General features: G+C 35.5%; 1 protein-coding gene and 1 non-coding gene across 2 annotated transcripts in view; both read right to left on the reverse strand.

Moving 5' to 3' along the window:
- Positions 1-8,461: 8,461 nt before the first annotated feature.
- The window catches only part of LOC136039075 (transportin-3-like), a 94,511-nt gene continuing 75,291 nt past the window's right edge, over positions 8,462-27,681 (reverse strand). Inside the window, exons 15-17 of the mRNA XM_065722562.1 lie at positions 15,687-15,872; positions 14,005-14,117; positions 8,462-8,769 (exon numbers count right to left, since the gene is read on the reverse strand). Of these exons, the coding sequence (XP_065578634.1) occupies positions 8,709-8,769; positions 14,005-14,117; positions 15,687-15,872 (360 nt within the window). The 3' untranslated portion in view covers positions 8,462-8,708. The remainder of the gene's footprint in view (positions 8,770-14,004; positions 14,118-15,686; positions 15,873-27,681) is intronic.
- Positions 24,164-24,236, reverse strand: Trnak-uuu (transfer RNA lysine (anticodon UUU)). The gene has a single exon. It is a non-coding gene; the product is annotated as a tRNA-Lys (tRNA).

A 27,681-nucleotide genomic window follows, 5' to 3' on the forward strand; every position in this document is an offset into this window, starting at 1 on the left:
AGTATTTCCGAATATTCTAAAAAATTATAAAAATAATAAATGGCTAAGTGAAAGAGCGATTCTCGCACCCAAAAATATAGACGTCCACGAAATCAACAATATTGTTTTGACCAAGATTCGAGACCAGGCAGTCCTTTACAAGTCAGTCGACACAGTTTTGGAACCAAATGAAGCGGTTAATTATCCATCTGAATTTTTAAATTCCATAGATCTTTCAGGGTTTCCACCACACGTGCTACAACTAAAAATAGGCGTACCAATAATACTTTTAAGAAATATAAACCCACCAAAGCTTTGCAATGGCACTCGACTTGCCGTAAAAAAAGCAATGGAAAACCTAATAGAGGCCACAATCTTGACAGGGCCTTTTGAGGGTGAGGCTGTTCTTATTCCTCGCATTCCCATGATTCCAACGGATCTGCCTTTTCAATTTAAAAGATTGCAATTCCCAATTCGATTAGCATTTGCAATCACCATTAACAAAGCTCAAGGTCAATCATTAGAAAAATGTGGTATAGATCTTAATACTGATTGTTTTTCCCATGGACAATTGTACGTTGCATGTTCGAGGGTCGGTAAACCTGACAATCTATTTATATGCAGCGACAATTGGACAGCGAAGAATGTTGTATATTCGCAAGTTTTACGCAGTTAATTTGTATTGTATCTATCTATCTATCTATCTATATCAAAACGAGTTGTGTGTATGCATGTTTGTTTGTTTGTAAAAAGAGCGTTTGCATATGATGTCATTATTAGTACATACGGCTTTGTATATGCAGAGACAATGGGAAAGCCAAGAATGTTGTATATTCGCAATTTTTACGTAGTTTAACTCCTGCAGACGAAATGAATGCTTGCCTAAAAAATTCTAATTTATGGGCACACGTACAAATATTAAAATTAACTACAAATATGCGTGTCCGATTGCAAAACGATGACTCTGGTCAAACAGTAGACTCAATTTCAGGACGTATACAACTACCTGCTGATTTCTGTAATTTAGTGACGTCCAAAAATGAATTGATTGAAAAAGTATTTCCGAATATTCTAAAAAATTATAAAAATAATAAATGGCTAAGTGAAAGAGCGATTCTCGCACCCAAAAATATAGACGTCCACGAAATCAACAATATTGTTTTGACCAAGATTCGAGACCAGGCAGTCCTTTACAAGTCAGTCGACACAGTTTTGGAACCAAATGAAGCGGTTAATTATCCATCTGAATTTTTAAATTCCATAGATCCTTCAGGGTTTCCACCACACGTGCTACAACTAAAAATAGGCGTACCAATAATACTTTTAAGAAATATCAACCCACCAAAGCTTTGCAATGGCACGCGACTTGCTGTAAAAAAAACAATGGAAAACCTAATAGAGGCCACAATCTTGACAGGGCCTTTTGAGGGTGAGGCTGTTCTTATTCCTCGCATTCCCATGATTCCAACGGATCTGCTTTTTCAATTTAAAAGATTGCAATTCCCAATTCGATTAGTATTTGCAATCACCATTAACAAAGCTCAAGGTCAATCATTAGAAAAATGTGGTATAGATCTTAATACTGATTGTTTTTCCCATGGACAATTGTACGTTGCATGTTCGAGGGTCGGTAAACCTGACAATGTATTTATATGCAGCGACAATTGGACAGCGAAGAATGTTGTATATTCGCAAGTTTTACGCAGTTAATTTGTATTGTATCTATCTATCTATCTATCTATATAAAAACGAGTTGTGTGGATGCATGTTTGTTTGTTTGTAAAAAGAGCGTTTGCATATGACGTCATTATTAGTACATACGGCTTTGTACATGCACAGACAATGGGAAAGCCAAGAATGTTGTTTATTCGCAATTTTTACGTAGTTTGAAACACATATATAAATCTATCTATATTCACAGGTGGGACACAGGGACACAACTACAATGGCGAATAACTAATATGGCGCGTAACGACTTACGCGCGCGGGGGGGCTTGGGGGGGCGCGAAGCGCCCCACCAACTAGGTGTTGGGGTGGCGCGATGCGCCACCCCAACAGCTAGTATATATATAGAGCTTTCAGTGATGGTGCATGCATCAAAAGGTGGAGATAACAAAAAGAGCTTTCATATGCTAAATCGGCAAATAACTGAACTCCACGAAGTCGTTCACGAAGTTTGTTAGAAAAACGTGACTTACAAACTGCGTTGTTAGGGCTAAGCACAGAAACTTCTTAATATATCAAATGGTGACTCATGATCATTCAGGGGTATATGCAGGGGATTTTTGTGGTGCCCTCATTCCTTCTTTTACTCTTTTTTCAACAAACTTCTCAGTTTGATCAATTACATCTTGCCATTCACGTTAAAATTTTTAGCACTTAAAAAAACTTCCTATCCAAATTAAACGGCCCTTGTGATTCAGTAGTCTAAAAAAAATGGACAAACAATCAAAGTTTAGCGTAAAGAACAAGGTATTGAGGAGGGGGGAACCTTTCAGATTCGGAATAACTTCTGTTCGTTTTGAATTTTAATGTTGCTCCTTACTTTCAGTTGAAAATGCTTGTCTTTTAATTTGTGATGGTTTTTCAAATAATGTTGGTATATCTGGCTCTCCCTCCATGAAAAATTCTCTCTCTTTACGGGAAACTCCTTCGTAGGAAGTTCCTCCCACGAAAAATACACTACTCACCCTAAAATTACCTCCGAACGATTCCATCCTCAATGAGAATTCCCCCCCCCCCCGTAAAATTTCTTGCGGACAACTGAGCCTTAAAAATTCTCCTTAGCATGCTTTCATTCGAAAAAGACTTTAATTTCTAATCGTTTTTCTGATCACTCCGGAAATCCCCCTTCCTTGGAAACTTTTTCCATGAAATCCAAACCTGCTAAAAATTTCCCCGGATAATTCCACCGGAACATATTCACATGTAAAATTCAGTTGGCAAAGATAAAATAAAACCAATAAAAAGAACTTCTATAGGAATTCTGTCAATTCCTCCCAGTATAAAATTCCCCTTTTAAAGTTTACCCCGGGATATTTCCCTCCCCATAAAAACTCACCCCAAGCAAAATCCCCCCCACCCGAAAAACTTTTATATACTTCCCAATAAAAAATATTATAGGTAAATAATTGGGAAAATTTATAACTTCAAGGCATATTCTCAGCGGCTGTGGGGAGTCATGTTATCTTCAAAGGTACGGTTTTTGGACCATTTAACTCTGCTGAAGAAAATCGCTATCTCAAAATTTTAATCGGACGGTAACGGGAGAAAAGAGGTTTGGGTGGGGGCTTGCTTCCCTACAATCTTTTTGGTCACTTAAAAAAGGCACTAGAACTTTTAATTTCGGTTGAAACGAGCCCTCTTCCGATGTTCTAGGACCATTGGTTCGATACAATCACCGCTGGAAAAAACAACAAATGAACGCGTATTCGTGATCTCTCGCTTGGCTAAAAAAAACAAACAAACAAAAATTCCATATTCTTGCAGATGGGAGCTTGAAACCTCTACAGTAGGGTTCTCTGATACGCTGAATCTGACTTTCATTAAGATTCTTTGACTTTTTGGGGGGTCTCCCTCCTTTTTTGAAAATCAGGCAAATTTTCTCAGGCCGATAGCCTTTCATAGGAAACACTAAGATTAATGAATGTTATAAATTTTGGAATAAGCAAAATAAGCCGATTTTATTGATATCGAAATCCTGTTTTTTATAGTTTCGGTTACTATTGAGCCGCATCGCTCCTTACTTACAGTTCCTTACCACAAACTGTTTGATAGGTTCTTTTCTTTATCATTTTTTTACCTTCCAATAGAATTGAACAACCATGTTGGGTTCCAAACCAGTGCTTTCCCCATTTCGGTTATGCTCGTATTGTCAAAGGTCTTAGTATCGAGCACACATTCAGTAATTCTTGCCAGAGGGACTAATTAAAAAAATAAATACATAGGGGAGTTGTACAAAAAACATAGAGGAAGCTATAATTGATCCTGAAATCGTTAGATATTAACCGAAAGCCCCACCCCCTCCCCATATATATAAGCCTGATTGACAATTGAAAGTAATGAGCAGACTTAAAACAAAATATATACTAGCCCTCGTTAAGAGAGGGCTTACGCTTTACATTATTTTCTATCTGTTTTAATTTGTTTGCAACAAGTGAATCATAGACCACACAAACATTTGCCAAAGGACAAAACTCAGCCCCCCTTAGGAGTGTGCACTTGGAAATAGGTAGATTTGTATGGTGTTTTTCTATGCAATGGACAAACTAGCTGTCAATCTGATATTACCTTTTTTCTACTTTCTGTTACCACTGGTTAGATAAAGTTACACCGGAAAAAAGTACACTTCTCAGCAAAATTGCGAAGAGAGGCTCTGAAATTTTTAGGCTATTATTTCTGAATTTTTCATAAAGTAAAAAAAATGAAATTATTAATCTATTAAAGTTACTAGTCTATAAAAATTAGTATTTACCAAGTCCCACTCCTCCCCCTCCTCCACTGTTTCTGCATGCATGGTTCACACGAGTTTGAGAAATAGAATTGGAAAGTACAAAAAAAAATAATTCAACGCCCTAATAAATAAAATATTAAGCAAATCAGCAGGTATCCACGCACACTGGGCCTTCGGGCCCTTGGCACCTCACCCAAATCTGTAGATCTTTACAACTGTTCCTATAATTTCTTTTATTTTCCATACATTTCTCCGACTTCCGCTTACTTTAAATCCCCCATTCCACAAAAATTTGACTTTTACAGGTTTAGAATCTAATTCAAAATCAAATTAGTGTGTGCAAGTTAGTATTTGGCATGTATTGACCAAATGAGCTTTGTTTACAGAATTTTTTGTCATTTTTCAAAGCATATCTCACCTTTTTCATGAGGAAAATAGTAAAGAACCGGAACTTCTCATCCAGAACTTCGTGCTAGGGATTATGGGGCACACTTTCCCTAGTTATTCAGGGATTTTCTCAGAAAGTGTGCATCAAAGGGGCTCGTGCACCCTTACAAACTATAATACGATGGATTTTCGGGAGCAGAATCTCCCTTCAGGAAAGCTCTTCCTTTTTCCCCTTCAAGTTTTCCGGATTTTTTCTTCTAATTATAAATCGGTCTTAAAGTCAAAAAATAAACACCTCTTTAAAAAAGAACAATACCAGTCCGTCAGATATTCTTCCAGATTGCTCGAAAATTCTCGTGACAAATTGTCTACCCCCCTTGCTCGTATCATTAATACAATAACTAGTTCAGATTTTGAAAGCATGTCGACCCATTACCCTTACTCCAGTTTTCTTTCAGTTGCATGAGAAATTACCAACAGATTGACTAAAAGTGAAAAATATGCCTCGTATATTACTATAAAAATTCTAGCCTCCTATATATTTTGGAAAAATTAAATGAACTTCCGCCTGTTGTTTACTTAGCAACTCGCCTGAATTCAACGCATGCAAATCCAGAATTACAAAAAAGGGACTCAACCTTATTCTAGTTGACGTTTAGAAGGCTTTCTTTTCAACTGATCATAGTTTGTTCATTGAAAAAACTTTTAAATTAGTTCCATATCGACCATTTCCCTGTAAGAATTATTGCTTCCTTTCTACCAAACCGTTCCCAATGTGTCTAACACCGAAGCAATTACTCTAATTTTCAATCAGTTTTTGTAACTTGCTGCAAGGAATCATATTTGACCCTCTAATGTTCCTTATAGGGGATTGGATGGTTTGTGTTTAAGATCCTTGAAGACATTTCCAGTAAGCCTCTTCAAGCAGTATGAAAGTTAAATAAATCCTCAGTTCTTACTTATATTTTCTTAATTAACTCTCTATCTTTTGAAACTCCTATTCCTACTGTGCTCATGCTGAACTGAACTTGGCCTAACCTTGTCATTTAATCTTAGGTGGGAAACCCATGTTGACAACATTACTAAAAAGGTTAACTAATCCTTCGCCCTACTTAAGACTCTTCAAATTTAGATGCTTAGTGAATCCTATCCTCCATATTCTACATATTTCGTTCATTCTTTATATTCGTTTCCTGAGTGGCATTATAGCCTAACTGAGGGAAATAAAAAAAAAAATCGAGGTCATTCGAAAAGAATTGATGGGTCTCAACGTGAGTTTTGTCACAGAGCAGTGTACTTTAAGTTTAGTTCTTTCTTTTTTTTTAATTAAACCCGATTGTACCTTGAACCTTGAAAATTCAGAAGAGAGCTCTTAATACTGGTTTTAAAACACAGATGACCTATCTTTGAAAGAAACCTTTTAAAGAAATGTGACTATAATCGGTACTTGTTAATTATCAAGAACATACTCAAGAATCTTGCTCTGTAAGATCTGACAAAAACGGGTTTGCCTCACTGCACTCGGTTATGATTTGCGCGTTTTTAGTGAGTAAAACTAAGATGTAGGTATATTTAAATTAAATATATAATATGTAGTGGGGGATAGGGTAAGTTAGGTATTTAATATAATGCGTTCTGGGCGACCTGCTTTCCATAATTCTCTGTTGTAGTTTCGATAATTTTGCTTCTAAAGTATTATATTTTCATTGTATTTTTGTATATTTCATCAGGATTAATTTTATCCTTTGACCGTACCAACACCCCTTGGAAACTATTCTCCCCTCTTCAGAATATCCCACAAACTGTTTGCTGAAACGTATCTTGTTAGATATAACCCTACGTAATACACATGAGACCCTTTGCACCAGCTTTGATCAAAGGCTTTAATTGCCTTTTTGGGCATCAGCTCGAAAAAGTAAGACCATGCTAGTTTTTATAATCAATAGAAAACTAAAAGGACATTTGGATCATTAATATGACTACCTGACATTTATCAATCGGGATATTTTAGTTATCTTTTTAATACATTTGCCCTCCCACATGTCCTTTATCCATCCCTTCGTTTTCGTGATTTTAGAATTTGTGCTTTTTCTAGAACTTACGTTTCCTATTGTATTTTAATTCTATTGTATTGTAAATATTGTAAATTCTTACTTGGGTTTCCAGGTTCGTTTAGCATCACTAGAAAAGTCTCGAGATTCCAATTAATGAACTGTTGGAGTGGATAAGATTGCAAACGATAATTTCTACATTAAAACGGAAAATATTGTCGGTATCCATAACCATCTTCTTTTGTTTTCATAATATAATAAACGCTTGAGATCTTCTCATTTTCGTTACTTTATTTCGTCGCCGTTATTTTTAAAGGTCCCGTTTTACATTTTCAAACTTTTTAAGCATTTGCCAAAAACCCCTTGCTGAGTTCAAAGGATAGATCAGAAATGCAATGCATGTTTCTTTGCAAATCATGCTTTGGCCCTCCTAATTTATATTACCCTCCTTATCTTCTCTTTGAAAACAGCTTAGGCAAGGTTTTTGCGATTGCCTCGGGGGTCTGGAAATGTCAGGTACGATCTTTGGGCATAACAACGACGATTTTTAATGCATTCTGTTCAATTATTTTCTATCCTGATTGGGTTCTCTTTTTTCCGTAAAAATTTCATTTGTTTGATTTTTAGGAGGGTTTTTGTAACTTTATTTATTTATCTTTTACGCTCCATCATTGTAAAAGAAATAAATAGAGACCTGGGCCCACGAACTATTCCTTCCTCACCATAGCCCAATGGCGAACTCCCTCCAAATGGAGAAAGGTCAAAAAGGTTAAAACGGAAAGTTAAAGGTCCACGGAAACGTAAACAAGTCCAATAATTAATTCAATATGGAACGTTTTTCCATTTTTTCTTTTAACCCAATAGGCTCTCTTATTATTTTGATTTTTTATGGTTGACAATTATTTTTAGTTATTTATGTTTTTCTTTTTTTAAGCCGATATTTTACGTTTAACCTCCTAAAGCTTCCCAGATCTTCTAGATTAACACCAGACAAATCTTATTTTTTAAAATAATAGCGTTACTTATTTTCTTGTGTATTTCTTATCGCATATTAATAACAACGCAAGACACACTTAAGTAATAACTAACTTATATATAGCTTTGATCAATCCAAGCTACGTTGAACGTATGAAAAAATATAGAATGGACGAAAGAGAAACAAAAGAGACAAGGTAACATAATCGCAATGGCGGTGAAAATAGCATAAAAATAAGATTGATTTTTTTTTAAAATTTAATCCAGCAAAGGAAGAAGAAAACAAGTTTACAAAGAGACCAGAATCAAGTTAGGAAACAAACAATTTTCTCTAGGGTGCAAATATGCACCAAAAAACATTTTGAAGCATACTTTTCGAATTTTCCAGGGGGGGGGGGCTTCCTTTAAAATGACTCCAATTTTGGGAAGAATTCCTCTCCACATGTCCGAATATGCAACAATATTAATAAATTGCATGGGGCTGTAACCGACTATTAATATTATTGTCACACTACATAAGTAGCTTAAAGAAAAAAAATATAAAATTTTACACATCATTTTACTGGACTCTCAATCGTCTTAACCTTGCTAATCGTCCATCCAATCTTCATACATCAGAACTGTCATTACTTATAATTATATAGCACATCATTATAGTAACATACTTTTCTTATATCACACCAGGCCTGGCCAAAAATCAATTACAGAAATGGTTTAAAAATTATATCCGTTGCACTATGACAACAGAGCAAGGCAATTTTAGGATTCTACTTAGTTTTTGCGTAACTAATATAAGAACATTTTACAATGATATACGATTTTTTTTCTAGTACATGCTTTGTATTAAACACTCGAAAGAATTATTATCGATAGAGTCGAATGAAATCCCTTAGTGCACGTGTCACGTCTTTTGAACTAGTAGCCCTAGAAAAAAAAGAAATAAAATAGTTAGGGACGAAATTTGACAAAGAACTCATTAAAATACAATTCTTGAGTTCTGCCAAATTTTGGGAATACAAATTTAAAATTGGCAAGAGGCAGCACATTCGTCTTAAAAACAAAATATTTCAGAAATGAATAGAACAAAAAATTCTTGGAATACTTGAATTCTGGTTTCCATAAATATCCAAACAGGCCAGTAGATGGCATACGATTGAAAGCTCAAAAGATACTAGGAATAGTAGATAATAACAAAATAAGGACGGACGGCAATTTTATCGTGCTTTTTAATATATAAAAGGGATAGATTCAATGTGTATTCGCTAAAGAGCTTCAGTTTGGAAAAGCATGGCAAGAATTTCCACTGAAATAAGATACTAATTCGCTAAATTGTTCCAAAAGATGGTAATTCTTAATAAAGATGGCACTGCATGCAGGTTTCAGTCTTGCAACAAAATATAAAAAGAACTGTGAAAGTGCAAGATCCGAGATTTATCTAACAGTAGTTCTACTGCTTGTCATCGCTTCAAGGTTTTTAAGACCGGAATACTGTTGAGCCCAACCCAAGACCTTGGCATATTATAGACACCAAGCATAACTACTCAAAGGGATTCCAATGCGTCTATTCTTTATGGGCGGAATGAACCTTACATAGATGACCGACCTTAGAAGAAAGAAGAACGACATTTTACTCATATAGCCAATCTTGTACATTTTGCTCACAGGAAATTTAAATCATACTGATCTTGGCTACGTAATTTGACTCACAGTCGGGCGTTTAGTTTACAAAATTACATGACAAATCGGTCTAGACGTTTACCCCACAAAAAATACCCCCCCCCTCTATGGAAGATTTATCCGCACGCAAATGAGGAAGGGACAGTCCCCCTCCCCCCTATACAGAATAAATTCTGCTCATTTTCGGGTTTAATGTTACTCTTTACTTTCATAATAATAGGGCATACCAGAAACTTCCCCAGATATCAAGAGGAATTAAATATACATTTTTACCTCCAATTCCCCTCACCCGCCCCTTCCTTAGAACTAATTCTGTATCTACCTAAGGCTCAATTTGTGGTGGAGATATATGTCTGACTTGTAAAAATATAACAAAAATGCATAAAAACATATTTTTGACACGTTAAAGAAAAGTTTTGTATCCCCCCCCAAACAAGTCCTGGATACGATCCCGTGGTTATTTATCAATTTCTAATTCCTATCTCCCCTCGCCTGTCCCTTAAAACTAATTCTGTATTTTTTTGAAAGCTCAATGAGAGTTGGGATGTTTTGGCATAACAATGCACCCTCTGAGACATCTCCCTCCCTCCATAGCTACAAAACAATCAGAAACTCTGTTGTAAAGGATTAAAGCCCTTATATACAAATGTTTGGAACTGTGTATTTATTGCCATGGATAATGATCATGGATAAAAACAACAACAAGTAGGACAAGAGGGAATTTACTTAAGACGGTCAAATTTGTTAGATCTTACAAAATATTTTGGTTCTATATCCAAGGGTCATCCACGGCAAACTACGTATATAAATTAAATAAAAATTCAAATAAAATGAGATCTTTAAAATTGAAATTGATAAATTAAAACAATCACAAGTTTGTTGTTTTATGAAGGAAAGGCAATGTGATCTTCGCCGTCATCTAAAGATGTGTTTTTTTTTCCAATAGTTATTGTATAAAACCAAGAGTCCTAGAAGATCGGAAGAGGACTCATTCGAACAAAATTTAAAGAATATAAAAAATGAATTAAAAAAAATTAAATAGAATTGAGGACAACTAGCCCCCTTCCCCTTTCCCTTTTTCTCTCAGAGACATCCAAATGAAATTCTGACATAGCCATTCCCTTCATCATAACTGAAAGGTCAGATAAATATCCCTCTGGGGATGACAAGACCCCAACAGATTTAGGGAAAGGACTATAAATTTTGAAATTCGTCCATTGCTTACAGAAAGTATTTGTTATTGGGAAATATACGGACGAGGGGAGGGGCGATATACGGACGAGATCAGTGTTATAGAACGGCCGACGAGGAGGGCTTGAAGTTTCATCTATACACAACTGAGAATACATTTAAAAGAGGCAGGAGATAGCAGAAGAGGCCTTCCCCAGTACAAGAACATCATAAAAAAATTGTATCCTAAAATGGGGCAAAGTAAAATCTTGTGGTTTAAATTCAACCTTTTCATACTAATATGTATTTGTTTCTTTTTTTTTTAGAATTCAATTTTACCATTACATTTAAATTCTTAGGAATCTTAAAAACAACGATAGAATATTACTAATACAAATTACTTGAAAATACAAAAAAAAAATATTAATTACTGATTTACCGAAGAAAAGGTCATAATAACTTTAATTACAGGATCTATGATTTCAATACAATAGATGGCAGTTGAGCATAAATCCGACATACAAAGGTTTGTTAAGCCTATCTCCCTTTTGCCTACTCAAAATAGAAAATTTAGGGATTTGAGCCCTCTGGAACTCCGAAATACGGAAGCTTTTGGATCAAATACTCCAGACAGAAATAAATTGCTAGCTAGAACCAGGTCCCTGAATACAATAAGACATTATGCAAGAAATCTTTACTAGTAAAAAGAAAAGAAAAGATTTTTGGATGGGTTAAGCGGACATGCCTTGACATTATAGCAGATAATATAAGACCAGTATTATGTTAACAATTACAGTAGGACCACAAATACTCATGAATGCCAACAAAGTGTTGCAAAGAAGCAAGTACACAGGTGCCCAAGCAATAAGTATCATGCAACAGTAAAGGTGATCCGGCACAGTTTTCTGCGGTGTCGATATTGTTGGGTGAAGCGTATATTTGAAAAGACCTCAGAGGCCTCTGCAAAATCGTTTAGGATCGTCTTGTCTTATTAGTAATATGATCGCTATTGCTGGCTCAAACAGTATCATTTTTAATCAATGTGACCAAAGCCAAATTTTACATGAAACATCTTAAAAAAATGTGTTTAATGATGGAAAGCATTAGGGAGGACTAAACCTCAGGTATGATTGATCAAATCTAAGGTGAACTAAAAATACTTACAACGCGTAATATTGTATGCATGTATCAGCTACGTGCTTATGCACGTCTATATTATTGTGAATAAATATTTCCTTACCCCAATATTATTCCTGCTTTGTCAGACTGACCAAAAACAGGAACAAGAATTGTAAACTAAATGAAAATTACTGAACCTTGTAAAAACAAAATAAAAATCAACAAATTTCGTAGGGTCCAGTCCCTCCATTATAGGACAAGCCGACATAGGAACATTACTTACCCTAGGTTTAGACCGTACAACTAATTTTGAAACAGTTTTTGATGCTTCTACTTTTAAACAGCAGCAACTAAAAAAAGTTTTTAAAAAGTGCATTAGAACCCTCCCCTCAAAATAATGTTGGATTCACCCTAAATTTTTACTCCATCTTCGTCCCTGTAAATAAACATAGGACTGAAGCGAGGACAAGCATATGTTTTCGCAATATACATCATATACTACTCTTCTCTCTCTCCTGTTTTCCAAATAGAGCTCGGAAAAATAACCATTTTAAATGGAATCATAGTTTTGATGAAATTTCTTCCAGAAAAGGAAAGAAGACTCTTCCCACGATTTGTTTTAAATTTTTTAGCTTTCTGAGCAATTTCTATCCTTATCTGACATAAACCCCTGAAACAATTGTTCTGAAAGTTGGCAAACCTGAGATTTTTCAGGGGAGTAAAGGCTAAATAGGTGTTTTAACTTTTTTGGGATAAAAGGCTTCTTTTTTAAAGTTTGACATTTTTCAGTACTTCTATCAAATATTAGTCTTCTGCTATAGGGCCTTGTACACTTACCCTCCTCTCTGGTAGCAACTGCCAATCTAGAATTACCTTCAGCTTAAAAAAAACAACAACAAGTTTTTACTTCTGAATCGACTTTTTTGGTAGTTGAATTAAAAGGTAGAGTGGGATTCCAGTTGCATGATGTTGCCCTACGTAGTAGTTTAGTTGTGTGAAGACCAATATTTTGCTGCCAGAAGATAGAAAAGAAGAAATTCAATAATTAATAACGATGCCAGTTCTTCAAACGGGAACAAATTGGTACTAAGTAGAAACTGGGGATTGCCTCAAGTGATGCCATCGCCGAATAGGAATTCGAGTATCTTTAGAAGAAATACCCTTTCAAGGCTGTGTTCAAAATTGATAATGAATAAAAAGTATTTCAACAAATATTGTGTCGAATCAACTGAATAGTTTTATTCACTTATTTACCTAAATATAAAAGAAATTCAAGTTTTTTTATTCAAGTTATTTACCCAAATATAAAAGAAATTCAGGTTATTTTATTCAGCTTATCTACCCAAAAATAAAAGAAATTGATGCCAGTTTTAATGTAACAACTAATTTCTGAGACCACGCTGGATAAGTAAAACATAAAACGACTATATCTCAACTTCAATGGTCCATATATTCCCTATTAAATCAGGATTCAAAATCAAAATTTTAATTTGAATATTACTGCACCACAGCCAGCCAAAATCAAACAAAGTATTAGCAAAATCCTGGTTTTTAGCAACTGCAGTTAGAAACAAACTTGATTGCATAGAAAATGTTGGGGAATATTGTATTTACAACAAGGGTAAATAAAGAAGGAGGCAACTAGCGACTTTGTTGGGACTAATAATCCATCCAGTTATTCAGGGTAATAATATAAATTAGTAAATCTAACTAAAACTGCTCGGGATGCGTTTTCGTTTTAGACAGCCGAGCTTCTCTGTAAAAAAAAAAAAAAAAAAAAAAAAAAAAAAAAAAAAAAAAAAAAAAAAAAAAAAAAAAAAAAAAAAAAAATCGTGTGCCATTCTTCAAGATTACTACTTTCGTAATTCCAGAGCATATTCAACGAGGAAAAAAGGTTTTCAAGTCCGAAGCTCCTTACTTTTATTGCTTGATAGCCAATTAAATCATACTTTCATCTTTTCGGAATTAGTGGCGATATGCCGATAGGTTTTACTAAATTAAAAAATAATTTTTTCGAATGACCGCATCAACTTATTGCAATTTAATATAGAACGGAGGAGTATTTCCCAATTACTGACAACTTGAGAATCGCTGATGGAAAACGTATACTTAAAACAGTCAGACGAGTATATCCAACTCCTAAAGAAGATGTATCAAAAAGTAAAAAGAAAAAAGAAAAAAAAAACAACTAACCCCACAGTCTTATCGAGAAATGCTTTCATTTGTTCGTCTGTTGCTGTAACACAACCACTTGGTGTAGTGCGAGGTAATGTAGCGAAGGTTTGTGTCAATAACATTTTTGTATTCTGCAAGAAAGGATAAAATTACAGAAAATAAAAAGTAAAAGTTCACTTAGACTTAAAAAAGATGATTTTTCAGGCGAAGTTGGCCAAATCTGACAAAGGAAATAATATAAAAAAACCTATTAAATTATGCCAATTTTGAAAAAAATACAAAATATTTTGGGACAACATTCAAAGCCTGTCTTCAGTGCCAAATTGAAATAAATTAAACCTAAAAAACGTGATAAAATCACACGTTTGTAAAAGCGTTCTCCTTTGAGTCCCTTGAGACCCCCCCCCCCCAGGCGAAGTTGGCCAAATATGACAAAGGAAAATAATATAAAAAAACCTATTAAATTATGCCAATTTAAAAAAAAAAAAAAAAATATATTGGGACAACATTCAAAGCCTGTCTTCAGTGCCAAACTGAAATAAATTAAACCTAAAAAACGTGATAAAATCACACGTTTGTAAAAGCGTTCTCCTTTGAGTCCCTTGAGACCCCCCCCCCAAAAAAAAAAATCCTGATTACAGCCCTGACTGAGACTTCATTTTACTGTCAGCTAATATCGCCTACTTCTTAGAAATTGCCGATTAATTCATAGGGACACTGGGGAGTGGGGATAGCATTCGATTACGGTACATATTTTTGAAAGAAGTTGATTTATTCCAGGCTTCATACAATCAACTAGCAGTTTTGATTTTACTACATGTTCCAGAGGAAAAGCAGTGACATTCCCTAGGACTAAAAACAAGTTTTGAATTGTTATTTTGCTGGCTTATATTTTGAATCAGTTATGGTTTCTCCCGTCAATATGCAGCCCATATTGCACAGTTCATTGCGAGTGGTATATGTTATAATTTGTAAATATTAGTTTTCATAACGCAAGTTTTAGGTTTTGATGTTTTTATTTGACACTGAAGACGGGCCATGAATGTCAGTCTGAAATATCAGCCAATTTTTTTGTTTTCATTGTTGGCCCGTTCTCATTGGTTTTCTATTATTATCTTCCTCTGAAGCCAAAATAGATATGTTCTTAATTGCAAATGTATCGACTTCAAATATAATTGAGGCAATCAGATGATGGAGAAAAAAAAACAAAAAAACGGAAGACACCAAATAACCTAGTAGTATTGTATTCTGTTTATAATTCCATATGTCTTTCAGTAAAATTTTGAACATTCTAGTTCCGTCCTAGCCGAGGTTATGGGTTCGAGCCCTGGTGTCCTTGTTTTTTGTTTTGGAACGGGGATCAATGGTGTTACTCTGTAAGCTCAGCCAGGGTCGACCCAGCTCTGAATGGGTACCTGGGGAAATCTGATTTTTTCTTTGCACTGTTGTTTTCAGGTTTAGACTACGCCCTCTAGACTACAAACTAGCAAGAAGCAAGGGAGAAAAATACTGATATGAAACAGAACACCAGCAACAGCAACAAATCAATCGAAATACTCGCGCATACTGGTATTAGAACACTAGAAATGCCGAAATAGTAACTTGATCTCCCTTTCCCTGTGATGGGTTAAAAAGTAACATAGAAATAAATTTAACTTAGGAATTATCGAGGTAATAAAGTTAAAAGCAATACAACCTACCTCTCTATCCACACTAGCAAACGAATATATGACATCAGCCACATCAACCGTATTATAGCTGGATAGTTGAAAAATTGAAGCATTTAGCAAAGTTGTGAGTATAAGAGCACCTTGTGAGCTTATCACATTCCTAACTAGTTCCTGGCGCTGGGAGTCTTCATCGTTATATGTTACACCATTACTGGGCTAAAAAATACGAAACACAAACTTACTTGATCAACAAAAATAAATACACTTGCTTTGCGTAATGCAACTTCATGGCAATAATATTTATATTCTTGTATCATCGATAAATCTTAGTCTTTCCATGTTACTCTTTTGATTTGAGAGCAAAATGGTTTTAAAAGCCTAACCCCGTATTCAATGTAGCTTATATTAATTAATTGGAATTACCTATTGAATAAGCGCAATGCTCTATTCATTGCTCTATTTTATGCTCTATTCAACGTTGTTTAGGCAGCAAAATTAATTTACACGAATAATTTGAAAATCGAAAAAAATGGTCAAATCTAGCGGCTTAACTTTCCCTCTCTATACGTCTACACTGTTCATATTGTACCGAAAATTACAGTTAAAATGAAAAAAAAATATTAAGAGTTAAAAATCTTGCTGCTCTACAACACCGTCCTTTTACGAAAGGTTCTAATAGGAAAAATTTTAATTTATACCAATACTTGTTCTTTTTTTCCTGTTTGTTTGGACTGTTATGGAGACGCTTTCTTATAACCTCATCACCGGAATCGAAGTCCTGGAATTTATTCTAATAGATAAATACATCAAGAATTTTCTATCTATAAAGGGTGCAAAGATAGCTTATTAAGTTCTAACACGCAATCAGCAAATAATTATTTTAAAAGGTTTCAGTAAGTACTTTTGAACTCAATTCAAAGTAATCGCAATTGCCTGCTGAACGCCAAAATTGATGCGTTAATCCACATCAGAAACGGATTTATAACAATACAGAAACTTTCGAATCTTTGCGAATCATGAGTAGCTGTATCAAACAGTTCGTGGTAACGAACTGTAGTAAGGAGCGACCCGGCTCAATAGTAACCAAAACTCTAAAAAATTGAATTTTGATATCAATAGCTACATCAAAAGAATCGCATTTAATGCTGATTTTAAATATATAAGTTTCATCAAGTTTAGTCTTACCCATCAAAAGTTACGAGCCTGAGAAAATTTGCCTTATTTCAGAAAATAGGGGGAAACACCCCCTAAAAGTTGTAGGATCTTAACGAAAATGACACCATCAGATTCAGCGTATTAGAGAACCCTACTGTAGAAGTTTCAAGCTCCTATCTACAAAAATGTGGAATTCTGTATTTTTTGCCAGAAGACAAATCACGGGTGCGTGTTTATTTGTTTGTTTTTTTTTGCTTTTTTTCTTTTTCCCAGGGGTCATCGTATCGACCAAGTGGTCCTAGAATGTCGCAAGAGGGCTTGTTCTAACGGAAATGAAAAGTTCTAGTGCCCTTTTTAAGTGAACAAAAAAATTGGAGGGCATCTAGGCCCCCTCCCACGCTCATTTTTTCCCAAAGTCAACGGATCAAAATTTTGAGATAGCCATTTTGTTCAACATAGTCGAAAACCATAAGAACTATGTCTTTGGGATGACTTACTCCCTCACAATCCCTGGGGGAGGGGCTGCAAGTTACAAACTTTGACCAGTGTTTAGATATAGTAATGGTTATTGGGAAGTGTACAGACGTTTTCAGGGGGATTTTATTTTTTTCGGGGTGGGGCTGAGGGGAGGGGGCTATGTTGGAGGATCTTTCCTTGGAGGAATCTGTCATGGGGGAAGAAAAATTCAATGAAAAGGACGCAGGATTTTCTAGCATTACTATAAGAAAACAATGAAAAATAAACATGAAAACGTTTTTTCAAATGAAAGGAAGGAGTAGCATTGAAACTTAAAACGAATAGAGATTATTATGCATATGAGGGGTTCTTAAAAATACTTTAGCATAAAGAGCGAGGTATTTAGGAGGAGATAAATACCTCGCTCTTTATGCTAATGTATTTTTAGTAATTTCAACTATTTATTCTACGGCCTTTCTGATTCAGGGGTCATTCTTAAAGAATTGGGACAAAACTTACGATTTAGTATAAAGAGCGAAGTATTAACGAGGGTACAAACCCCCTCGTATACATAACAAAAATACAAGATTATGAAAGTTTGTTACGTAAGTTAATTCTTAAGTTACGTATATTTTTTACTAATAAAAACGTTCGTTAAAAATTAAAAGTTCTAGTTGCCTCTTTAAGTAACCGAAAAATTGGAGGGCAACTAGGCCTCCTTCTCCACCCCTTATTTCTCAAAATTGTCTGATCAAAACTAAGAGAAAGCCATTTAGCCAAAAAAAGAATTAATATACAAATTTCAATTTAATAATTTATGTGCGGAGAGCCAAAACCAAACATGCATTAATTCAAACGTTCAGAAATTAAATAAAAAAACTAATTTTTTTAGCTGAAAGTAAGGAGCGACATTAAAACTTAAAACGAACAGAAATTACTCCGTATATGAAATGGGTTGTCCCCTCCGCAATCCCTCGCTCTTTACGCTAAAGTTTTACTCTTTGCCACAATTCTACTTTTTAAAACAATTAAAAGCTTTAGCGTAAAGAGCGAGGGATTGCGGAGGGGACAACCCATTTCATATACGGAGTAATTTCTGTTCGTTTTAAGTTTTAATGTCGCTCCTTAGTTTCAGCTAAAAAAAATTAGTTTTTTTTTTTATTTAATATGTGTTAAAATCCAAGAAAACATAACTTGGAGCATGATCCGTGAGAGTATTTTTCCATTTTTGTCGGCAACGAGAATACAGTTGAAACAATATTTTTATTTTTTATAGTAACAGAGATAAGGCAACCACACCTTCCAGCAAAAACGGTAATTTGTCCAAGTGAAACAAAAGATAAACCAGAGTTTTTATGTAAGAAGTTTTTAGCTTTAAGCTGAGGGGGTGGTTTTGCCCACAAAATTATTTGAACATGTTACCCATTAAATTGCTACGTGCAAATTTTGATTGAATCAATGACGATTTTGCTCAGAATACTTTATCTATACGGGAAAATCATTTCTGAGACCACAATGGCTCATCATGACAAAGCGGTAAAAAACCGCAAGGAAAAGAGAAACGAGGATAAAAACAGCCAGTGAAAAAAACAAAACGAAAAAAAAAAACGCAGATTACAATGCAAATATTACGGTCAATTAGTTCTGTGTTTGTTTTAAGGTTTGGTTTTTCATATTATCTTGGAACTTTTTGTCGGAATTTTTTTTTTATTAGTTTGCACTGAGGACGGTCAAGCGGAGGCCAACCGAAATATTTGCATTTTAATCTGTATTTTATAACTGGTTGTTTTTATCTTTATCCCCTCACTTCTTTACGGTTTTATCGTTTTGTAATTTATGGGCGAAGGATCTAATGACTAACCCCGCAGTAGCATTTTTTTTTACTAATCAATATCTGGCATTAAGCTTATGGGCATAAGTTTCCTTTCCTAAATTTTGTAAGAGAATAAGGAACTGCATAAGTTATCCTTACAGAATACCTTTACAGACCTTTACACACCTTTACAATACCTTTAGAGAATACCTTACAGAGAAGCAAATGCTTTTCAGAATGCCTTCGTTGCTATTTTAGTTGTTATGATCAACTGTCAGTTGTTATGAACTGCCTGGATTTTAAGATCGACGGCGATTATTCCTTTATCTACAGCTTTGCTTGCTTGTTTTTTTTTTATACCAAGAAATGCACCATAAAAAGCCAGATGCCAGTGGGGAAGGGAATTCCTTTGTCTACATCCCATTTAAAACTTGGTCAGAATTACGGTACGTTTGAACACACCAAGACTTCTTTTCTGATAGGCCGAGTTATCTATTCAAAGCGTTTCACGAGACGTAAATGACACATAGGTTATGACGACTGATACTTAACCAATGAATGGTAGTAATCAGACAAGTTACATAGGCTAACCCCAGAAAGTGCATAAACGATAATAAGTTAAGTCATATGCAAATAAACAATTTAATCATTTCAAAACTGAAAAGCAATTGAATGCATATATACAGAGAACAAAAAGAGCAATGATAGTTGAACTTGGGATACCTTCAGGAAAGGCAGTATCCAAAAGGGATGGGAATTCACGGTTTGAAGGCCTATCCTGATTTTTTGTCCGACTCGTAAAGAGGTAACAAAAATACATATCAACAATTTTTTCATTCATCTTTTAAAGTTTTTTTGCAACCCCCCCAAACAAAAATCCTGGATACACCCTTGCCTTCAGGGATCTTTAGACAAGATGCATTCACATTGGAGTATACAAGACCATCATTGTTACTCGCCTAATTTTCCACAACCATTTCAGTAAAAAGATGTCCGAATACGTTTTTGCTGTTATCTCTTACATATTACATCCAAGGAAGCCGGGGTCAGCAGTAGTGACGACCCAACCTGTTCCAGCAGCCCCATAGGGAGTAGAGTATTGCAGCTACTAGTCCTTCACGACGTTATTACGTGAATCTGGGTTCTACACAATACTATAGAGCACCTGTAACGGTATAATATATCTGTATGTTACGCAATAGAGAGTGTTTTCTTCAAAACGTTTTTCTTCGAGATGTTTTGCGAAATTTTTCTTCAAGACGTTTTTAAAGGAATTTATCTTCAAGACGTTTAGACATTTCAAGACGGTTTTAAGATATTTTTCTTCAACACATTTTTCTTGAAGATTTCTTTGTTGCGTAATAGGGAATGTTTACCTATGTTAAGGATGGCGCATTCTCGCATAACTTGTTTCTTAAGGCCACGTGGGGAACCCCCGCTTATAATTGAGAAAGACACAAACGTGGGGTATTGCGTAAAGAAGATGCGCACGTGGATGTTACGTAATACTTTAAGAGATTTTTTTAATTCAGGATATCATTTTTCTTTCAAGGCGTTTTTCTTCAAGATTTTAATTTCATTCAAGACAATTTTTCTCAGGGGACCTTTATATTCCAAAGATTTATGTCTGCATTAGGATTCGAAAGAGATTTCCCCTCACCGGAATGGATCACTAGACAGCTGGACCAAAAAATCAATTGATGTTATTTTGATTCAGGAAATAAATTCTACAAAAAAACCTATTCTCTGCATGGAGAATTCCCTGAACACTTTCTAGAACAATTAAATGGATTACGTGTCTGTTATGTCTGGAATAATTGACATGCGGGAGAGAAATCAATTGCTAGAAATTCATTACATTTGACGCACACTCGATTGTTAAGTCATACTTTAGAGGGTATTATCAGATAATATTGGGAGGTGTTCTTAGACCATTTTTTAGGAATAGAGTCTTTTACTCTATTAGAACTTGAATGCACTATTAGAAGTGAAATAAAAGCAAGATTTTCATAATGGCTAGAATATGGTACACTTTCATATAAGATCACAATTCTACTTTTTTGTCTTCACTATACATAATCTTATATGTATATAAGAGACAATCTTGAACTGACATACCTATATACATAAGATATAAGATTCTTAAATTGCATAAGTGAAATATATTGAAGTTTTATCCTGGAACAAGAAATCTAAAGAATGAAGGCTTTTTTGTACATAAAAGTTCTAAAAAAAAACAATTTACAAGCATTAATAAAGCACTTTCTTGTTAGGATACTAAAATTTATATTATACAGGTAGGAGGGAGATATTTTAAACTGGAAAATCGTTCAATCGAGGATTATCAACATAAATGCTGGAAAATTCGCCATAAGTATATCCACAAAATCAAAAATACAATACTGCATGAAAGATATTACTTTTAACCAATAAATCCATATAATAATCATAACAAATAACCCTCTGGCAAGCATTATCACACATATGGCATTTTAGAGCATTTTCTTGCAAACATATCTGTTGAGACTAGAATCGATCGTTTAAACTTAATAAGAAATCCCCAATAGCGTTTTTTCTGGTTTTTCATGGCAATTGAGGCCAGCGTGGCACATTGTTCCAGTCTGATGACACCACCTGGCACAAACTATCACATCTAAGAGTTTTTCAACTTTTCTGAAAAAAGGTTTTCAACTTTCCCAAGCCCTCTGGTGAAATACCATGTCAGTTTACACATCCGTCAACCTGTTTTAACAACTAGAAAAACAATATGAATTATATGGGAATTTCATGCAAACTCGCACCATTATTTAAAGATTCAACGTTTTTCTTACATGCTAGTAGGTTAGGTTAAGTTAACCTAATCTAAACATGATAGGTTAGGTTACCTACAATTATGTAAGAAAAAAGCCGAATCCTTAAAAATAGTGCGAGTTTGTATGAAATAACAACCACACTGTTTTTCTAGCAGTTAAAACAAGTCGACATGAGGAACCCAGGGCGCGACACTTTGGTTGCAGGTACCTGGGTTAGTTTTGTGGCCAAAAACTATTTTCCTATGTTTCCGACAAGCTTAGATACTTCTCTTTACCTGGGTAAGAAGGGTCTATCATTCAAAATGAATCGAGTTTATTGGTTTGACTATCGAATTTTCGAAGGCTTTCCCCTTTTCCTGGGGTTTGAAGGATCTACTGTTAAAAAAATCAACTTTAATGGTTTCACTATAAAATTTTAAAGACTTTCCATTTTTCCTGTGTATATTGTTCAAAAGAAATCAACTTGAAGGAATTGACTATCAAATTTCGAAGACTATCCACTTTTTCTGAACACATTAGATCAATTCTAGCGTAAACCGATATTTTAGTAGAAAAATTCCCGAAAAACGCCATGTCTGATAATGCTTACCAGAGGGTGCCATGTGCAAGCTAATGAGTGTCACAGGCTAAGAATTGCTAAAAATAATGCCAAGAAAAAAAGAACAAAATATAGAATAAAGTCACGTCATATGCCCCCTTGAAGTTACCTCCAATAACTCATCCCCTCCCCTCAACAGATCTAGATTTATTGGTTAAAAGTAATGGTTCTCATGCAGTATTATACTTTTGACATAAGGACATACTTACGTAAAATTTTTTAGCATTTATGTTAATAACCCTTGATAGAACGATTTCTTAGTTGAAAATATCTCCCTCCTGCCTGTAAAATATTGAATTCAGTGTCTTAAGAATAAACTGTTTTAATAACATTTGTAAAATTGTTTTTATTGATAAAACTTGTAGCCACAAAAAAACCTTCTTTTTTTAGATTTCTAGTTCCAGGATAAAACTTCAATATATTTCACTGATGCAATTTAGGCATCTTGTAGCCTATGTACATAGGTATGCTCGTTCAGGATTGCCTCTAATGTAAGTGTAAAATTCCATGTAGTGATGAAAAAAAGATAAATTTTTGATCGCATATGAAGTTTTACCATATTCTAGCCATAATGATAATCTTGCTTTTATTTCACCTTTGATAGCTCCCTCAAGTTCCGATAAAGTAAAAGACTCTATTACTAAAAAATGTGATAAGAACACCCCAATATAATCTGATAATGCACTCTAAAGCATTGCTTAAAAAGCAGGTGAGCGTCAAATGTAACCAGTTTCTTGAGGGGACAACTCGTTCAAATCCCAATGCAGACAAAATCTTTGGAATATAAAGATCCCCTGAGAAAAAAAGCTTTGAAAGTAATTGAAATGTTGAAAAAAAACGCCTTGAAAGAAAAGAGAAATCCTGAAGAAAAAATCTCTTGAAGTATTACGTAACATCCATAACCCCTCACGTTTGTACCATCGTCAGTTACAAGCAAGGGTTCCCTACGGGGACTAGAGAAACAAGTTATGCGAGAATGCGCTATCCTTAACACAAGTAAACATACCCTATTATGTAACAACCAAAGAAACGTTGAAGAAAAGTGTCTTAAAAACGTCTTGAAATGTCTTCAAGAAAAATGTATTAAAAACGTCTTGAAGTGTCTTGAAGAAAACACTCCCTATTAAGTGAAAAAAACTTCGTTTTCTTAAAGAGTTAAAGAGGCTGCGTCCCAAAGTCGAACCTTAAAACATACAGGAATTAGGAGAGGCAGCTGGGGGGCTGCCGCCCCCTAACCCCCCGCTTTTAAAGACTCTTTTGTACAGGTTTTTTAAAGTGGGGGGCTGCCGCCACCCTAACCCCCCGCTCTTGGCTTCGGAAAGGCCCTCTTCTAATTAACAAAACAAAAAACCTGTACAAAAAAGTCTTTAAAAGCGGGGGGTTTGAGGCGCGGCAGCCCCCCAACTGCCTCTCCTAATTCCTGTACGTTTTAAAGTTCGACTTTGGGACACAGCCTCTTTAACTCTTTAAGAAAACGAAGTTTTTTTCTTATTATTTCTGTACGTTTTTCTACAATCCATGGTGGATGTAATTTAATAATTCCTGTACTCCTCGTACAGGAATTAGGACTGCCTCTCCTAATTCCTGTACGTTTTAAGGTTCGACTTTGGGACGCAGCCTCTTTAACTCTTTAAGAAAACGAAGTTTTTTTCATATTTTGTGAAAAAAAAACCGCCCGATAAGGGAATTGAACCCTTGACCTTAGGATTAAAAGTCCCACGCTCTACCGACTGAGCTAACCGGGCATGTTTGAAGTCGAAATACCTGCATGTGTATAAATATAACTTTTAAATAACTTTTAAGAATTTCAAAAATTAACATGGGCTCTTATGGGAAAATGGGTTTTTCTAAGCTAGAAAATCGGGGGGTTAAGATTTTCCGACGAAACTTTCCAGGAAAATTACTCGGAGAATTCCGCGTCGAATGAGTCTTCGTACACCCAGATCCGATGTCGGCTGTGACCTGTAGGCGTGGCAGAAAAAAAACAAAAGGAGAACATGAACATTAAGTGGCTATGCGTGGTTTCTGGAAAACAGGGAAGGAGTTATCGGATCGAGCTGAAATTTCGCGGATAAGCTCCTGGGCCCTAGGGGACCTTAACTTGTGAATTTCAGCCCGATCGGACAACGTTAAAGGGGGGGGGGTGGGGTTCGGGGGTCGAAACTTTCGGCCAGATTTTCCCCATGAAGGAAAAGTCGGAGGGGGATGAAATTTGGCAGGTTTCTTAGTTGGAGCTCGGGCTACGAAATGCATCCCTCTCCATCCCTCTGCGATTACTGGAACCGAAGATCGCTTAACATTGTCGTGGTTCGCCTCTTTAAAGAGGCACGAGTGTGCCTCCTTGACATACAGGTGTACTATACCGTTACAGGTGTACTTTAGTATTGTGTATTACACAGGTGCGTGTAATAACGTTTTGAGGGACTATTAGCTCCAATAGTATACTCCCTATGTCGCTTCTGGAATAGATTGGGCCATCACTATGGTTAGCTGAATAAATCGGTTAATGGTTGCTCGAACGCACTGTTAGGCCCAGCGCCCACGGGGCGACTGTTTTCAGAGTAGAATTGCCAACTGATTGCCAACGCAACTATTTTGTGACCATGACCTTGAAGTAGAGTGGGGGCAATCCAGTCCAGATGAGATTGGTTTCCAATCAGTCTAAAACCGGTTCCGTATAAACTCCAGCCGTGATCACAGTTGCGTTGCAGTGTTGTCCAACACATTTTCGGGAGCTACCGCGTTGATATTACCTAATTATTTTGGCTCTGAAAATGTCAGATCAGGAACTAAACGTTAAATTCGCAGGAAAAGTCGATAGGCATGAAGATTCCTTCGACATTCTATGAAATGGGATGCATTTTTTATCTGTTGGAGACAGTTCTTTTTTTGCTAAGAACGGACGATACTTTACATGCTTTTCCTAGTGGGGATCGACCCAATTCACCCTCTGAACCTTGTGAAACCTACGGTACTCCTAGTAATTAATTAATTCTTCCTCGTCGGAACTCAGCATAGTTAACCACATTGCACTGCTCAATTATATAAACACAACTGATCCACAACCACTCGCATCCGTGGGCGGAGACATGCTTTATTTTGTTTGCAAACTGGTCATAATCCAGTTGCAGATGAGACTAGTTTCCAACCGTAGTCTTGAAACAGTTGTCCTGCGGGTGCTGGGCCTTAGGGCTAAGGCAAGGACACGTCAATAAAAACGTTTTTAATTTCACGCACATGAACCTTCATCAGGTTTAATGTGGTTTTCGTCTAAGAACGTAAAATGCTCAGTACAATAGTGGAAAATCGAAAAAATCTCTGAGAAAGTATTGCTGTCGCTTTTCATCATGGTTATGGTGGCGTAGTTTGTTTATAACCTCGTTTAGACCAAGTTTCCTGACAAGAAGAGCAGATTTCTCTGATAGGAAATAGAATCAATAAGTGTAGCTTTAAAATGGCGTGTTGAATTCATTGCCTATCCAACAACACCTTCAGATTGGATGCATTGGAATGGGGGCAGGGATTGAATAAGTAATTTGGTGTACCGATCATTTTTGCTGACCACACCGTGCGACAGAACAGAGTGATTTCAACCCATTTAAAAGTGAGGTGATAGGATCGAATACATACTGAAAATCAAACTAAAAGACAAATTAAACAAAACAAACAAACAAACAAACAAGAAAAAAAAGAAAAAAAGCCATAAAGGGAACATCCCTGAAATCTGGTGATGATAATATTACAACACTTTCTTTGCTAGGAAACATAATTTCCGCAGTCGTTAAATAACCTGTAACTATGTCAAAACTGGGAAGGCTTCATCCAAGCCTGAAAAAGATAGGAGTTGTAGAAATCGTCTAAAGAAACAGGGAGAACAGAGAGGCGGCTGGGAGGACTTTGGTCAGTAATTGGTGGAGGAATTGATTATATGGCATTCCAATTCAGTTTTAGCGCTGGCCTAGTGACTAAACTACGAATTTAAAATCTTAAGTCTGAAAAAACCTTATAATAGAAGAATATAATTATAATATTACTTTAAGTTTAAAGCAGAAAAAGAGAGGAAAAAACGGGTATAAATAACGTCTTCGCGCAGTCTGTGACTCTGAGATCGAATAGGATTATTTCAAATCATACTTTCGAACATGATGCAATTAGGGGCACCTCAAAAAAGCCACATATACATGTTTTACAGTTTTGACTCGCACTATTTTTTTTATTGCTTATTGTATTTGTAAATAAATTTGTTTTTGTAAAAAAAAAAAAAAAGTTCAGTTAGGACCAAAGTTCTCTTGATTTTTTGACGAAATTCTACTTGTTGGGGAATAAGGGCATAGTTAAGGTTTCCTGAGAAAAGAATGTATCAATAAAAATGTAAATAGCCTCTTTTCTGGGAAATCAAGGTACTTATCTGTTAGCCAGTACACACTTGAAAATTTGGATCTACAGGTACGGGGTTGAAACAACTGAAATGCTTGGGAGATATATAGAATATATATAATTTGGGCTATATATTTGCAGATTAGGGGGGGGGGAGGTAAGTATAGTGGGGCTACTTGCAAAATGTAACCTAACATAACCAAAATACCAACTAAATATTTATAAAAACATAGCTACAATGTAGTTTTTCATTAGGCCGAAGCTAATTGTCTCCGCATACAATCAGCAATAAACCAGTTGTTGTCTGATTTTATAGATCCAAATTCTCGAGTGTGTACTGGCTGACAGATACATATTTAAATTAATTCTTGGGCAGAGCAAAAGACGAGACACAATTGCATAGACTAGCGTAAAGTCAGGTCCATATCCATGGGGTGGGTATCCATTTTCAGCTCATCCCCCAGAATGCTTCTTTAACTCATAAACTGATTGTAAAAATACAGTTATGAAGACTATTTCTTCTAAAACCAAAGTAAAAAAAAAGAACGACTCGTAGATTGGTCTTATCATACAAGTAAAAAAAAAACTCACTTGAGAGCGTTAGACGAAATACACTAGAAGGTAATCCCATTCTTAATCCTTTTACCCCCCTTACCCAACAAAATTCTGGATACGGACTTGTGTAAAACATACTTCTGTTATTAACAATCCCTTACAGAACAAAGTCACTCGCGACCAATAAGGCTCACCCTCTACACCAATCTATTCAAAACTTCACCCTCCCCTCCAATAAAATTCCAATTTCCTTCAAAC

The sequence above is a fragment of the Artemia franciscana genome, chromosome 2 (genome assembly GCF_032884065.1).
Source record: "Artemia franciscana chromosome 2, ASM3288406v1, whole genome shotgun sequence".
In the NCBI taxonomy this organism is placed as follows: Eukaryota; Metazoa; Arthropoda; class Branchiopoda; order Anostraca; family Artemiidae; genus Artemia; species Artemia franciscana.